At 58.4% G+C, this 15068-nt stretch overlaps 6 protein-coding genes across 6 annotated transcripts; 4 read left to right on the top strand and 2 right to left on the bottom strand.

Annotated features, from left to right (window-relative positions):
• Positions 1–333: 333 nt before the first annotated feature.
• Positions 334–892, top strand: CMQ_53 (uncharacterized protein; the record flags this gene model as incomplete). The annotated part of the gene is made up of 2 exons (XM_014313992.1): positions 334–489; positions 848–892. The coding sequence occupies 2 exons, from the start codon at positions 334–336 to the stop codon at positions 890–892; spliced, it is 201 nt and encodes a 66-aa protein (XP_014169467.1).
• A 2264-nt stretch (positions 893–3156) lies between these two features.
• CMQ_37 (uncharacterized protein) lies at positions 3157–4866 on the top strand (the record flags this gene model as incomplete). The annotated part of the gene is made up of 1 exon (XM_014313976.1): positions 3157–4866. One exon carries the CDS (start codon positions 3157–3159, stop codon positions 4864–4866), a length of 1710 nt encoding a protein of 569 aa, XP_014169451.1.
• Positions 4867–5576: 710 nt separating this feature from the next.
• On the top strand, positions 5577–6650 carry CMQ_110 (2-nitropropane dioxygenase; the record flags this gene model as incomplete). The annotated part of the gene is made up of 1 exon (XM_014313732.1): positions 5577–6650. One exon carries the CDS (start codon positions 5577–5579, stop codon positions 6648–6650), a length of 1074 nt encoding a protein of 357 aa, XP_014169207.1.
• Positions 6651–6772: 122 nt separating this feature from the next.
• On the bottom strand, positions 6773–7751 carry CMQ_29 (uncharacterized protein; the record flags this gene model as incomplete). Its single annotated transcript, XM_014313968.1, has 2 exons — positions 6773–7641; positions 7745–7751. 2 exons carry the CDS (start codon positions 7749–7751, stop codon positions 6773–6775), a joined length of 876 nt encoding a protein of 291 aa, XP_014169443.1.
• A 726-nt stretch (positions 7752–8477) lies between these two features.
• Positions 8478–10802, top strand: CMQ_218 (uncharacterized protein; the record flags this gene model as incomplete). The annotated part of the gene is made up of 3 exons (XM_014313840.1): positions 8478–8938; positions 9091–9836; positions 10195–10802. The coding sequence occupies 3 exons, from the start codon at positions 8478–8480 to the stop codon at positions 10800–10802; spliced, it is 1815 nt and encodes a 604-aa protein (XP_014169315.1).
• Positions 10365–15035, bottom strand: CMQ_320 (peroxisome biosynthesis protein, pas1; the record flags this gene model as incomplete). Its single annotated transcript, XM_014313693.1, has 4 exons — positions 10365–10744; positions 10936–13785; positions 14131–14842; positions 14919–15035. 4 exons carry the CDS (start codon positions 15033–15035, stop codon positions 10365–10367), a joined length of 4059 nt encoding a protein of 1352 aa, XP_014169168.1.
• Between the last annotated feature and the right edge of the window lie 33 nt (positions 15036–15068).

The following is a 15068-nucleotide window of genomic DNA, read 5'->3' as shown; positions in this document are numbered from 1 at the left end:
ACCCACTGTTTTTTTGCGGATATGGGTGGTTTCCTTCTCAACAGTCCTGATTTTGAAAAAGGATTTCCTATCGACGCCCAACAGCTCTATTACTTGATCAAGCAAGGCTATGTCGACTTTCCCGAATTAAGTACAAAGCGCTTGAAAGACATGGATGGTTCCAATTCGTTATCAAGGTGAATATATATTAGTTAAGAGCCGAGAGAAACTACTCCTGCTTGTCTCCTACTGTCTAGAATGCAATCTAACAGTGCTGTCAAAAGGATAATTGTTGTATGGCAGGTTCTATGGTTTTCTGTTGCAACGATACAGAGAGTCCGTGTCAAATTGCCAATGACCACGCTGGAGCTCACGGCGCTGTCATTTTCCTTGACCATGATCGCCACTGCTCTCTGCTGGTTTCCTAAACCCCAGATCAATGCACCTTTGACGATCCGCACTAATAACGACCGAGCGGTAGAGGAGATACGAAAGATTGCTCGAGAAACGGTAAGGATGTTATCCTTTCCTTTCTTTTCTAGTTATTTCATTACGTAAGATACTAACTCCATATTCAATCGGCGTATCAAGACTCATCCTGGCTTACCTATTAAGTGGTATCGTACCCCTCTTGATTTCATTTCCCGACGAGAGTTTGTTGCGGATACACATTGGACCTTGTTCTCTAGCCTGAGCCACATGGTCCATTTTCCTATTTTTTCCAGGCCTATGCGAATGAGACCTTGGGACAAATTTCCAGATGACGAGTGGAAACCGATCGACTATGCATCCTTGCCAGTCGGCTCTATTGTGCTCCTTGGCGTAAGCTTGTCTTTTGTTTGCGCTTGGAACTTCCACTTTCCAACAGAAGTCGAGAAGACATTATGGCACGTCGCCAGCTGCTGTCACTTAGGACTGACCTTTTTTGGCGGACTATTCTACTTATGTGGCGCTGTGTCTTTTCATAATCGAATAAAAAATGGCGTGATTGAGTACAGAGGGCTAAAAACAACAACTACAGACATAGAACACCAGTCGACAGGTGTCGTCGACATTGAAGATGCTAACCACGTTTCTCAAGCAGTCACGAGAAAATACTCTCTTATATCGTATGTTATTTGGGCATCGAATGGCGATCCTACCCATAAAGCTTCACTGAGAGTGCAAGTGCCTGTGGGAGTTATCTGCCTAATGTACATTATGCTACGTCTAATTATATACGTGGAGGACTTTATTAGCTTTAGATCCCAACCTAAGGGAATTTATATAGCTCTGAATGGGTACATTCCCTTTCTAGGAATGTAATACATCTACCAGACCCCCTCTATACCCAGACTAGTAGAGTTTCTCCCAAAGGGTTCCTTCAAGCCTATCTCAGGCCGATATAGTCAGAAAACTGTTTCTTTACCTAAGATAATAGCGGAATAATATTATGCAACAACTGGACTGGAACCCCCCCCCCCCCTCCTCGCACGTTTGGGCTGTAACGGGCTTCAGCCCGTACGTAGTGGCCTTGGCTCCGCTCTCGGCACCTCTCCGCAAGTCAGGCCTGCCTGACGACTAAGATTTACTACCTTGACAAGAATCACGCACAGACCCAACGGAATCCGTATTGAGCCACCTCACATTTTTCCCGCAGAGACAGGAGGAAAGGAAGTGAGAGAGGGTGAGGTCTAGAGGAGGAGCTACGACCCTTTTGTATATGTGTCCGTTATCAGCCTCGCCGCACCGGAATGGTGGCTTGTTAATAGGCCTTAGATAGATAGCTAAATCGATAAGAGAAGGGAGGAAGTAAGTATGCTTTCCTTTCTCCTGTCTTTTGTTTCTATTTTTTCTATTAACTTTTATTCACCTTGGGCTGAAATCTCATAGTATTGCACAATAGCCTTATTGGCATGCCATATATACAGAATATGGACTGACGATTCAAGGATTGACCAATTACGCTGGTACAAGCTGTACGACAGTCAAGTCTTGATATATATTTGCAACAAGACCGAAGATCTTACTAGCCCTTTATTGTTTACATACCCCGCGCATGCGCCCTGTATTTTATTTTACACTTTGCACAGCGCTTTCATCTAAGTGTTTGTTTGTAGAAATGGACCAAGGTAAAACCTCTTTATTCGCCCTTTACTAGAGCTAGTAACCGACTTCTTGTGATATAGGGAGCGGTATATATGGTAGAGATTGATTGGCACAAAGACTAGCACAGAGACTGGCATAGAGACTGGTGCAGGTACTAGCGCAGAGGGAAGTGTACTCCGTGCACTAGGGGAACTGTGTAAATGTACTATTTCATGTTTTTGTAAGACGGGTTTGAGTCATGTAATCGCAATAAAACCATTGCAAGATAGAGGGACGTTTCTCGTACTACGGAGTACGGAGTATGTAGAAGTGTTTTCTGAAGTACGAGTACGAGTACGGGGCTTGGCAGCGCCATTTTTAGTCCGACCGCAATGATGACATAATGAATCTCCATGTTTATACGCTAATGACCGGCAGCCAGCGGGCCCATCGCCCTGTGACTAATTAGTTTGGCCTGTTCCTAGACACCAAAACACAACCAACCACCGCACTCAAAAATCACTGAATTCACGCCCATGCCCCAGAATTCCGTGCATTTCTCGTTCTTCGACCCTCTTTCTGCCATCTCTACGTGTATTCCTACGACCACGTGAACCGAGCGCCCGCGATAACGAAAACCTGCAACGGCGGGCTCTTCAATTCCGAGAACGCGGCCAGCTGGCGCATAGCTAAGATTGGTTGGGACAAAAACCTGGTACGGACCGAGATAACGGACATTGAATCGTATCCAGCGCTCTTCAAAGTGCAGACGTGTTGCAGACGGGGCAGACTGGTTGTTACCCACTCGTCCTCTCTGCACGGGTCCAAATCTGGCCGGTGTATTTGTCCTCTCGTTTGGGGCGGTCAGCCCAGCGTCGCAACAAGGGGAGCCGATATAATCTCAAGAAACCTGCTCGCTTCTTCTTCATTTTCCAGGCTTAGTCGCCTTTTGCTTGCTTCTTGATGGGGGTCTAACGCCAACGACAGCTTCCCGGAGCTGGCGGATCAAACTTTCCACCGGCGCACACTCCTTTTTCCGAAACAATAGGATAACCCCTCCATTTATTTTTGAGCGTTACTCCCGTCCTCTTCACTGGCGGTGCAGAGACAATGACAGCCTTCCTTGAAGACCCGCGGCTGCGGCAGCGGTGGAACCAGATCTCGCAGAACGCGGAAGCGGTGACGGAGAACGCGGCGGCAGGCATTTGGACGTTCCAGCACAGGTACATCACGCCGTGCCTCGGCTCTATCAGCGGGGCGGTCGACTCGTGCACGGGTGTGTGTCTGGGTGACCGGGACGAGCGGGCCCGTCGTCAACGCGAGCTTGCACGCGGTGCTCACCGTACGCGGGCCGAGTACAGCTTCGACTTCTACGACGACTGGTATGATGACTACTACGGCAGCGGCCTCGGCGAGAGCGGTGATGGTGGTGCAGACGGTAGTGGTGGAGGTGGCGGTGGCATCTTCAGTCGGGGTTTTTTCAGCACGTGGGCAGGCAGCAGCCGGGCAGAGGACTGGGACCGGCTGCTAGCCGGCTCGGGGGCCGAGGGCAGCGGGGAGGGCGATGAGGGTGGCGGTGGAGATGGCGGTGGTCATCACACGGTGGACAGCCAGCCACGGCCGCGGCGTAGCATGAGCTACGGGACCGGCGGTGTGCTGCGGCGGACGACAGACGGGGCCGACCACCGCGATTCGACGATCATCCCCAGCACGGCGCCGCTAGGGTTCTTGGGCCGACTGCCGTTTAAGATTGGCGGCACATTGCGATACAAGCCTAGCGCGGCCAACCTGCGGGAGCACCCGGCAGGTGGTGGAAGGGATGGGCACGATATGGCCACGCGGGACGAGCACCAGCCGCTGCTCGGCGGGACGGACGGCGACCACGGCGAGCAGGAGTGGCAGAGCACGCTGGCAGCTGTTGCAGCCGGAACCGGATCCGGGCTCGGAGACGGAACCAGCAAGGCGATAAGGGTGACGACGACAACGGAAGAGGCAGCGGCGCTGATGCGAAAGCGGAGCGGCACGACGGGATCGGGCGACACGTCTGACTCGTTCCGGTCGCGTGGCGACCTCTTTGCGAGTGACGAGGAGGGTGACGAGGACGCGGTGCCACTGGACGACGAGTTTGCCGTGGCGCTGGATCGTGTCGACGACCGCAGCAGCGGGCGGACACGTTTCAGCAGTAGCAGCAGCACGGCTGGCGCAGCAGCGACAACGTTGAATATCCGGCGCAAGGGCAAGCGGCGGGCGGACACGGCGACGTCGGGACGCAGCGCCATGTCGCGCAGCGTGTCCTACACGACGATCAGCGGCATCAGCGGCATCAGCGGGGGCGGGACATCCTCGCAGAACTCGCCGGCAGCATCGATCCGGCCGCGGATCAGCACAACATCGCTATCACCACGGGGCGGAGGCACGACGGCAGCGCAGGAACGGCTGACCGAGGAGGTCGATGCAGAGCACGACGCGTCAGACCACGAGGCAGAGGCGGACGAGGATGTGGTCGAGCGGCTGCAGCGCGAAGAGGCACGAGCGGCGCAGGAGGAAGACGCCGAGGTGGAGCGGAAGCGCAGGGCAGCAGTACAGCTGGCGCGCGAGCGAGGACTGGTCGCAGATGTGGGAGGGGAGACAGAAACACAGACACCACAGACTGCAGAGACAGTCTTGTGCTCAGAACCAAAGGCCATCCAGGCCAAGACGGCTACGCAGGACGTGGCGGCTCCGGAGCTCGAACCAAAGGACGATGCAAGCAGCAAAATTGGCAGAGACGGCAGAGATGAGCAGGCCTTTGTGCCGGCACGACTACCACACTTTGGATAACGGACAGACATGCTGCTGCCGTGATAATTCGTGATAATTCGAGATACCCGGTACCGATCGACGAGACGTTGGGCACGCACCAAGCAGACGGCTGGGCAGGCCGAACTAGCTGGCAAGCAGGCTGGCAAGCAACGTATTCAAGGTCTGAGATGACAGGCCTTGTCAAGCCGAGGCAGCAAGGTCTAGACTGTCGCCGAACTGCCACACGACACAGCCCAGAAAACGGCCTCTCACGGCCACGAATTGGCACTGGACAGCGTCTCTGCGAAGCAAGGCCGAAGAATGGCTGTCCCTTCGGAGCTTACATACGAAAGCCACCACGATGTACGATAATATCAATGACACGGCTCACAAGTGAGACTGGCGCAGGTTACAGGCGATAAAGACAATAAAACTGTTCGGTCAAAAATGGCACGTGCTCCTCACGTGGAGGCAATGTGCAAAGTGCGCAGTTCGTCATTGCAACACGGTTGAGCCTGTCTGCAGTACCTTCAATTGGCGTGCCTCGGCAACTAGCTCCTTCCCCGCTCAAGACTAGCAGCCCCGTTCCTTCCTTGCAGATCCGGGGAAGCGAGAGCGAAGTGTATTATCGGTTGCGATTCTTAAAAGGAGAAGACAGAAGACGGCAAAGGACGTCTGTCTGCAATCCGACCGCACTGCAGGCCAAGCAGCGCAATCGGCATCTCAACCAGTCTTGCACACCTCTTGCTATGGTCTCCTCTGCAACACGGCCTCCGGCCGGCCCCATCACGACGCCCCTGACGGAGCTCCTGGGCATCCGACACCCGATTGTGCTGGCCGGCATGGCGGGTGTATCGGGCGGCGCGCTGGCGGCGGCGGTGTCGAATGCCGGCGGGCTCGGTGTCGTGGGTGGGTTCCGGTTGACGCCGGACCAGCTGCGCGAGACAGTGGCCGAGCTCAAGGCAGCGCTGGCCGACAAGACGCTGCCGTTTGGCGTCGACCTGGCGCTGCCACAGGTCGGTGGCAGCGCCCGGGCGACCAACCACGACTACACCGACGGGCGGTTGGACGAGTTGATCGACATCGTCATCGACGAGGGCGCGCGGTTGTTTGTCAGCGCCGTCGGGGTGCCGCCGCCGCACGTCATCACGCGGCTGCACGCGGCTGGCATCCTGGTGATGAATATGGTGGGCCATCCGCGCCACGCGACCAAGGCGCTGGCCGCCGGCGTCGACCTGCTGTGCGCGCAAGGCACCGAGGGGGGTGGCCATACGGGGCCTGTAGCGGCGAGCGTGCTGGTGCCGGCGGTGGTGGACGTGGCCCGGGCAGAGGGTGTGAAGAGGGGGAACACCCCCCTTGTCCTCGCTGCTGGCGGCATCGCCGATGGTCGTGGACTCGCTGCTGCTCTCATGCAAGGTGCTGCTGGCGTCTGGGTTGGCACCCGGTTTGTGGCCTCGGCCGAGGCTGGCTGCAGCGAGGCCCACAAGCAGGCCGTCGTCAGCTGTGGCCCCGACGACACCGACATCACGCTCGTGCTCTCAGGTCGACCGCTGCGCGCCCGCCTCAACGACTACATTCGCCGCTGGCACGCCCAGCCCGACCGCCTCCGCGACCTCTGCGCCCGCGGCATCGTGCCGGTCGAGCACGACCTCGACCACCTCGACGACGCCGACGCCGACTTTGACATCGAGATGCCCTACCTCATGGGCCAGGTGGCCGGCAACATTAGCCGCGTCCAGCCGGCAGCCGAGATCGTCGACGACATGGTCGCCGGCGCCGTCGCCCAGCTGCAGCAGGCCAGCCGCTATCTCGGGAAGCTGTAGCGCAGAGGCGCAGGATGAAAGGACATGAATGGACGGACAGATGTGCTCAGAAAATCAGAAAAAGAAACGGAAGGAATACGTGCAGAGTATGAATGCAAGCTTGTCGGAAATCGAATCATTCTCTAAGCCGCCACCTTGACCTCCATGCCTTCCTCGTGTCCCTGATCCTTGTCCTCCTTCTCCTCGCTCTCCTCGCTCTCCTCACTCACCTCCTCCTTCTTCCTCTCCCCCTTTCGGCCCTTCTCTCTCCCCCCTCCGTCCTCGGCCTCGTCTAGCCGTGCTATCATCCTTTTGTGGATCTCCTGCCAGCCGTTCTCGCACAGACTCTTGACCGTGCCGATCAGCAGCCGTGAGCAGTAGATGACGATCTCCTCGTGTAGCTCGAGGGCCCCTGGCTGCTCATCTGCCTTTGTCTCGGGCTCAGCCTTGTCTTGGGCTTCAGCCTCAACGTCAAGCTCGTCCCCCAGATCCTCCTCCTCCGCCTTTGCCACCTCCACCGACCAGGTCGTGTCCATGACAATCGACAAGGGACAGCGCACCCGCACAAACACGCCGTCCTCCAGGTTGGTCATCTCGTAGGTGCTGACGACCCGCGAGTCCCAGATCCCGGCCGGCAGCGTGTGTACGACGTCCGTCACGTTGTACGTGCGGCTCAGTGGCGCACTGCACTTGTCCGCGGCTTCGTGCACTGCCTCCTCTGTCTCCTCTGCCACCTCTGCCGCCCAGGCGTCCCTCACGGCCATCCGGGCATCACGCACCGCCGCTGACAGAGGTTGCACCCCCTGGGCGTCAGCGTCCAGCGCCGCCTCGGCCAGCCGGGCTTCCTCATCGGCCGGCACCGCCTCCCACTCGACGCTGTGCGGCCCGCAGTGCACGAAAAAGTCATGGTCATGCAGCAGCAGACGCACGGCACGGTCCCGGTCCGTGGCTGGCGGCAGCCGCGAGACGCGCTTGAGCGTGGCTGTCGTGTTGAAGACTGACTGGTCGTTAGCTGGTTCAGGGGAAGGGGGGGACGGCGAAGGGCTGTGGCCGAGGATGGCTTGTAGACGACAGCAGACGACGGCGGCGGACAACAAAGGACAGATTTCACTCACAGGACATCTCGACTGGTTGCTGTATGCTCTCGACAGCCCCGATAGAGTCTGCGCTGCATTGTCCATCTCAGTCTCGTCGACACACGATCAATGGGCAGTTTCTCCTTCCAGCTGGACGGCCTCTGATTGGCTGCCCACTTCAAGCGCTCCTGGGTTCGGGAGTCGTGCCTAGGCAGCGGGTCTTGGCCCACCTTGGCAAGGAGCTCCTTCCCTAATATGGCCTGGGAGCTGTCATCTCGAGTTCGCTCTTTCTCTCCTGTCTGTCTACTGCTATCAGAAGCCTCCAATTCTCTCTCCCTATCTTATCCCTCTTTGTCCTTCTCTTCTCACTCTCTAGATAGACCTAGCCTCGCAACAAACTCCACCAGAAATGTTCCCCAGCACAGCCTTACGGATGCACGTACCTCAGACCCACTCGCCGACGATCCCTTGTAAGATGCCATATCTCACATGCAATGCTTCGGTCCCTTGAGTGTGGTTTTAAATACGCCCCTCTCGACGAGGGAAGGGTGTATGGAAATGAAGTACCGGACCCCCATCTATGATTGGTCGGCGGCACGAGCAGCGCATCTACGGTGCATGGACTCTACACTAATGGAAGGCCTGTCTGGTCTGCAGCCTGCAGGCCCAAAAGGCTGACGAAGGAGGACACCCACAGAAACGTGATGTAGGTAGGAAAATACGAAAAAAGTCCTTTGAAGGCCTATGTAAAGGCCCAAGCAGCCACCACGCCATGATTGTTCGCATCTTTGCCAGTGCCGGGCTTCAATGCTCTCTCTGCTTCTCATTCTTCGACTCTTCTCTTCTCTGGCGAGAATCGCGCAATATAGCTGTTGAAATGGAATATCAGTTACTTTCTCCGTCGCTTCGTTGTTCCCAGAACATCGCTCTTCTCTCAATACTCCCCACCTTCCGCTCTCAAGCAACTGAAGAGGCACTACGCCCCGACTTATCCATCTCTTCCAAATCCGATGATTCGCTTGTTCAGGTCCTAGCCTACCTGGCGGCTATCGATGTTGATCCCAAACACGTTACCGCCGTCGCTGTGGAAGGTGCTGCTGAAGCATTCTCCTTGCTGCATGTACACGTTGCCATCAATAAGGCCCGTCCTGGCGACGGTCATGCCGTGCTGGAGCGCATAGTTGCCAGCTTTCAGCGATTGTTTTTGATCATGGTCGTCAATCGTTCTGGCACGTATAGATACCAGCCGGTGATATGTCTTGGCACTCATACGCTGCTCCAACAATAACCACCCCTCTAGTACCTAGAATCGTGCTGAGAAACCGGCTTCTTTGCGAAGCTGTCGAACTTTGTCGTGGCAGAATTTTTCACTTTCTCGGTCTCAGATACAAACCGCCTGCTAACAAGAGGTGTTGTTCGTTTCTTGGCGGGCAACTACAAGAGTTTGTGGACGCGCTACAGAAGCTAGCAAGGCCGGCCAAACAGCCAGACCCGGATCTGCAGGAGTTTCTTGCCCGTTCTGTCGAGCTTATCACAGAACTTGATCCACTACGTCCGGCCATATTCACAGCCGATGCGACACACCCTGACTCAGCCAGTTTGGTCCGCGTCGTCTATTCTGTATATCTCTACAGTAAAGTTCTGGGCGATCGTCTCGGTGGAGTCCTTGACCGGCTAACAGGACGTCATATCAATCTGACCGTGCGTGACGTCCTGAAGCGACGTCTCCATGGACTCGCCTGTTTCGTCCGATGTGCCCATTTTCTGTGCCGGCTCGCATTAAACGAGACGCCACCATGGCTGGGCAACGTCGAGGTTGTTCCTGTGCAGCTGACGGCCGCCAATTTTGTCTCTCTGAAACTAGCATCGGCATCGGCTGCAGCAACGGCGGTCTCTCAGACACCATCCCCGCCGTCTCTCGACGCCTGCCTTGCTCAGTGGAACTGGACCGCTGCCAGGCTTGAAATGACCCTCCGCAAGCGCAACTACAGCATTCCCTCTCCTCGACTCCAGTTCACCACCACTTGCAATCAACTTTACGGATCCACACCCAATAAGCCCAAGATCCACGCAGAAATCCAAATCGCCTATCACTTGGACAGTCAAAACAAGGACAGGCGGGATGTTCCTCGTCTGCTTATCTGTGCCTCAAAGAGCCCCTGCTACCTATGTCATGCCTTCCTTACTGGTCATGGTGGATACATGGTGCCTCCAACGCATGGGCAGCTGTATCCTGGCTGGCGGTTACCATATGGCGACGATGGAACTGAAAAACGAAACAATAACGAAACCGGAAGAGAGCACAAATTATTGGCAGAATCTTTCGCCGTTTCCTTGGACCGGCTCAATACTGCTTTAGAGGACGACATAAGTTCAAGGCTCGCGTCTTTGACCAGGCCTGGTGTCCAGCTCAGCAGAGAGGTAACCTTCATTGAGAGCCCCTTTTTTTAAAATGCCACCGTCTGAGACTTCTCTGGCTGTGACGTCAGCTTCAGACATGGCCTCGCTTGTTGAGGCAGAGGACGTGAAGGGAAAGGATGATGCGAATAATGAGCCAGTTGCATCTCAGATCTTCCTTGGGGGCACTGAACCGACCCCCCCAACGACCCCCCCAACATCGGCCTTATTTCACGCGCGATCATTAGCGGGTCATATTGAGTCAGGAAGCCAGGACAAGGCCGATAGTGGTAGTGATAGCGACGCCACTGTTCAGCAAATTGCGGTTGGGCATGGCCAGGAAGGGCACAATGATACGCCCTACGACGTCGTCTTCCACTCTACAGGCAGCCGGCCAACTGGGGCTCGTCGCTACGCTACGAACGAACTGGAGCTTTTCATTACGTTTGGCAGCGAGGATGGGGGAGTGCGCGATCCAGCCGTACCACAATCCAGCGTTCGGGCGCGCAAGCTGCCCGTCGACGAGGCAGCTTCGTATGCCGTCCACGCCGTCGATGTGAGCGGCCTTGCATGTGGCAGTGAGGTGCCGGCCATTCCTATTGGCACTGACGGACGTTTGCATCTGCGTGCCGGCAGTGATATCTACGAAGTGTTGATATCGACTGGAGAGGCGAGACAGCCTGCACATGCGAACGTATGACAACCAACGGCCAGCTAATCCCGGTATATTATAAGAATAAGATGCAAGCTTTCCACCCATGCCTTTGCCTCGAACAGTGCTGTCAGCCTCCAACCACAAGTGTGCTCGTCCTACATCAAGCTCGACCGCTCACCAATGGCCATGCTGCCCTGGCCGTCACGCATCTCGCCGCTGCGACCGACGACGAACTCGCGGTAGATGCGCTCAAGCCGGCGACGCTCCTCGGCGCTGATGCTGGGCCGCGTGGCCTCGAGGGCGCGCAGCAGGTGTTTCCAGCCGATGACGACTTCAGCATCCTTGGAGTCGCCGTCGCCGTCGCCGTTGACGTTGCCGTTGGTGATCGTGTTGGCTGTGGTCGGACGGCCGCCAGCACCCAGTCTCTTGGTCGACCGCTCGCGTCGCTGCGTCCGCTTGATGCTCTCGAGCTTGGCGGCAATGGCGGCACGTTCGGCCAGCGCAGACGAGCGCGGGACGGCCTTTTGCTTGGCAGAACCGCCGCCGTTGGCCTCATCGCCCTCGTCGCCATACCGGAAAGTGACAAAGCTGCCGGGACCGTCTCGGGTGGCCTTCTTGCCGCGCTTTGATCCGGCTGCAGCAGCTGTCGTCGCGGCAGCCCCGTCGTCCTCGAGCGCGTCGTGGATGGCCTCGAGCTGGGCGTTGGACACGAGGGCCTGCAGGTCGGCACCGGAGAAGCCGTCGGTGCGGCGGGCGATGTCGGCCCAATGGGCATCGGTGGTGGGGCTGTTGTTGGTCAGGACGTCGTCGTCGACGCGGGCCTTGCGCACGAGGGCGCGCACAATGTCGACACGGTCATCGCGATCGGGCATGTCGCAGAGCAGCGACTTGTCCAGACGGCCGGGCCGCAACAGGGCTGGGTCGATGAGGTCCGGACGCGAAGTGGCAGCCAGGACATAGACGCCCGAGAGGCCCTCGGCACCATCCATCTGGGTCAGCAGCTGGTTGACGACGCGGTCAGTCACGCCGGTCGAATCGTGACCACGCTTCGGGGCGATGGCGTCAAACTCATCAAAGAACAAGACACACGGTCGAGCTGCCTGGGCGCGGGCAAACAGGTCGCGCACGCTCTTCTCGGACGCGCCAATGTACTTGTTGAGGATCTCGGGGCCCTTGACGCTGATAAAGTTGAGCCCGCACTCGCCAGCAACGGCACCGGCCAGCAACGTCTTGCCGCAGCCGGGAAAGCCGTACAGCAGCAGTCCGGAGCGCAGCCGCAGCGGACATTGTGCAAAGATGGGGGCGTATCGTGTCGGATAGGCCAGCGTCTCCAGCAGCACACGTCGCGTCTCGCCGAGCCCGCCGATCGATGCAAATGTCGTCCTCGCCTGCTGCAGCGCCACGTTACGCAGTGATGTCGGTGTGAATCCCTTCCGGCCTCGGACAAAGTCGATTCGGCCCAACGGCACCATCAGCTCTGCGTCTGCGTCCGAGTCATCCTCGAATCTGCCGCTGCCACCGCCACCACCACCACCACTGGCCACTGCCTCTCGGATCGTCCGCACCAGCGCCTCGTTCTTTGCCCGTGCCACCAGCTGCTGCAGGTCACCCGGCATAAACCCGTCTGTCTCACCGGCCACATCGAGAAAGTCCAGGTCTTCCTGCAGCACAAACGTGCCTTTGCTCTCTCTGTCTCTGCTGCTTCTTCCTCTCTGGTTCCCTTTCTTGTTCTTGCGTCGGGAACCCCCTCCACCGCCTCCCTCCATCATCCAGCCGTCTTCGCTGCCGTCTGGCCGGCCGTCTGCCGTCACCGGTCGACTGCTGTTGTTGTCGTCGTCGTTGTCGTTGTCGCCACCATCATCGTTGTCGTCGGTCTTGGCCTCCACCGCGTTCTGCCGCGCAAACTGCTCCATCATCTTCCGGCGCGCCTCCTTGTCGGGCGCCTTGAGCTCGACAATCTCCCGCACCACATGGCCACCCACCACGACGTTGTGCAGGCTGTCCTTGCCCTGCGCCGTCGCCAGCACCACCACCCCGCCGTCACGGCCGCAGTACTGGCGCACCAGCCCGCACACGCCCTCGCTGAGCTGCCGGCTGCGTCCCTCCTCGCTCTGCACCACTAGCTCTGTCTCGGCCGGACACAGTCGGTCCAGGTCGTCCAGGACCACTACCGCCTTGCCGCCCAACCGCGCGCCCCAGCTGGCCCCCATAAACACCCGTCCGAGGCTCTCCTTAATCGCCGCGATTCGGCTCTCCTCGTTGACCAGCTTCCGGCACGGAACATACGTCACGTGGAAGAACTCGCTCTTCTTCAGCGCCGACCCCACGTGCTGTGCCACCGACGACTTTCCTGATCCCAGTGAGCCGGTTAGGAGCACAGACGAACCGTGCGAGAGATGATCGCGCAGGTCCGCCAGGATCGCGTCGATACCTACCAGCGGCTGCAGCTTCAGATCGGATCCCGACTCGGCCACGGCTGCCGCTGCTGCCTCCGACTCGGCCTCCTGCACCCACGACGGCTTCGGTATTGGCGCCTGCATCTCAAACGCCGCGTTGGCCACTGCCGACCCGAGAATCCACCGGGTCGACGGCTCGTGGGTGCCCTGGGCCGCCTCGGTCCCCAGCTTTACGATGCCTCCGGTCCAATCTGCTGTCGCTGCTGTCGCTCCTGCTGCTGGCAGTCCAAGCACCAGGCCGTCAGTCAGAGGGCCCTGCATGACACCATGGGCCGCCTTGCCGCCGTACAGGGACTTGATCCGCTGCATCGTCTCCTCCTTCTCGAGCTGTGCCTCTCCACCGATCTTAAGCGCTGTGGTCTGCTTCAAGCTGATATCGCCGAACGGGAAGATCTTGACCTTGTGCACCAGCTTGGTTGCTAGGGGTGCCATCGCCGGTTCGATCTTCACGATGCCGCCCACGATACCCTGGCAGCCCAGCGCCGAGCACAGCGCTGGTGATAGCGCCGCCGTCTGTCCGTTGGGCGGGTCGTCCCAGGGCCAAAGCTGAACGACGATGCGTGTTGCTGGTTCTGTTGTTGGTTGTGATGGCGACGTTGCTACGGCCGCCGCCGCCGCCGCCGCCGGTCCTCCTCCTCCTCCTCCTCCTCCTCCTCCTCCTCCCCCTCCTGCTGCTACCACTCCACTGGCAGCGTCTGGTGCTACTGCACGTGGACCTCCCGAGCGCATCAGAGTCACAACGGCATATTGAAGGCCGCGAAATTCGTTCGGCAGGAGGAGGTCAGGATCGACCCAGATGGCAAGGCCGTCGTCGTGCTGGGCCGCGGCTTCGGGGTCGACATTTGCAGCATCGTTGTCGTTGTCGCCACCCTCATCGTCGTCGTCTTCGTTGTCGAACCACTCGTTGCAGAGGGCACGGTCGACAGCGCGCAGAAAGAGGGCGGGCTTGCGCTCCTCACGGGCGCTGCGGCCACGGGCTGTGCTGGTGCCACTGCGCTTGGACGTGCTGGTGACGCTGCGGTTCTCGCGGCCGCTCCGGGACGGCTTGGGTCGAGTCTTGGGGGCGACGATGACCTCGGCATCGGGGGCGACTTTGGCAAACAGCACGTCAGGAGGCAGCGGCGGCTCGAGCGAGAGGACCTTGACGTTAGCGGTCGAGGTCGGCGAAAGGTGGAGAGTCAGGGGGTGGTTGGTGTTGGCGGCCGTGGTGGCGGCTGGGTTGGGCAGAGCGCGAATCTGGTTCATGAGATTGATCTCGAGAAAGGTGGCGTGCAGCTCGACCATCTCCCAGTCGTCGGGCGTCAGGGGCTCAATGTGGATCGTGTGTGCCAGTCGCGGCTCCAAATGGATGGTGGCCGTGACCTTTTGGCCGTCGCGCATGCCGAGAGTGTTGGCAAAGGTCGCGTCCAGCTCGACGACGGCGATCTCCTGCTCGCGACCGGCAGCGCCTGCCCGTGTGCTAGCGAGGCCGTCGCGGCCTAGCAGTGGTGCCATCTTTCGCCGGCTGGGCATGCCCGTCCATCCGACAAAGATAGACCGCTGTTGCGTCGTGGGAGACGGGCCAGAGCCGTCGGCGCGTGGCGGCGCGGGCGCGCGGTAGCTGAGCTCGATGATGACATTTTGAATCGGCTGAGATGTTAGGCGAGGGCGAGGAAGAAAAGAAGAGAGAGGCTGGAAAAAGGGGAAAGGAAAGGAGAGCACCGACCGTGTCAATGTTCATCAACACGTTCACCAGCGACGACGGCAGGTTGACAAAGCACTTCTGCAGTTGGACCAGCGACAGCTCCGCCGCCGTGGATTGCGTGTTCTTTCGCGGCGCCATGGTTTCTCAGTCGAGATGGCAGCCCACGAGGGA

This window comes from Grosmannia clavigera (assembly GCF_000143105.1).
Source record: "Grosmannia clavigera kw1407 unplaced genomic scaffold GCSC_179, whole genome shotgun sequence".
NCBI lineage: Eukaryota > Fungi > Ascomycota > Sordariomycetes > Ophiostomatales > Ophiostomataceae > Leptographium > Leptographium clavigerum.
The sequence above is the reverse complement of the archived record's forward strand: the minus strand, read 5'-3'. Positions and strand labels throughout refer to the sequence as shown.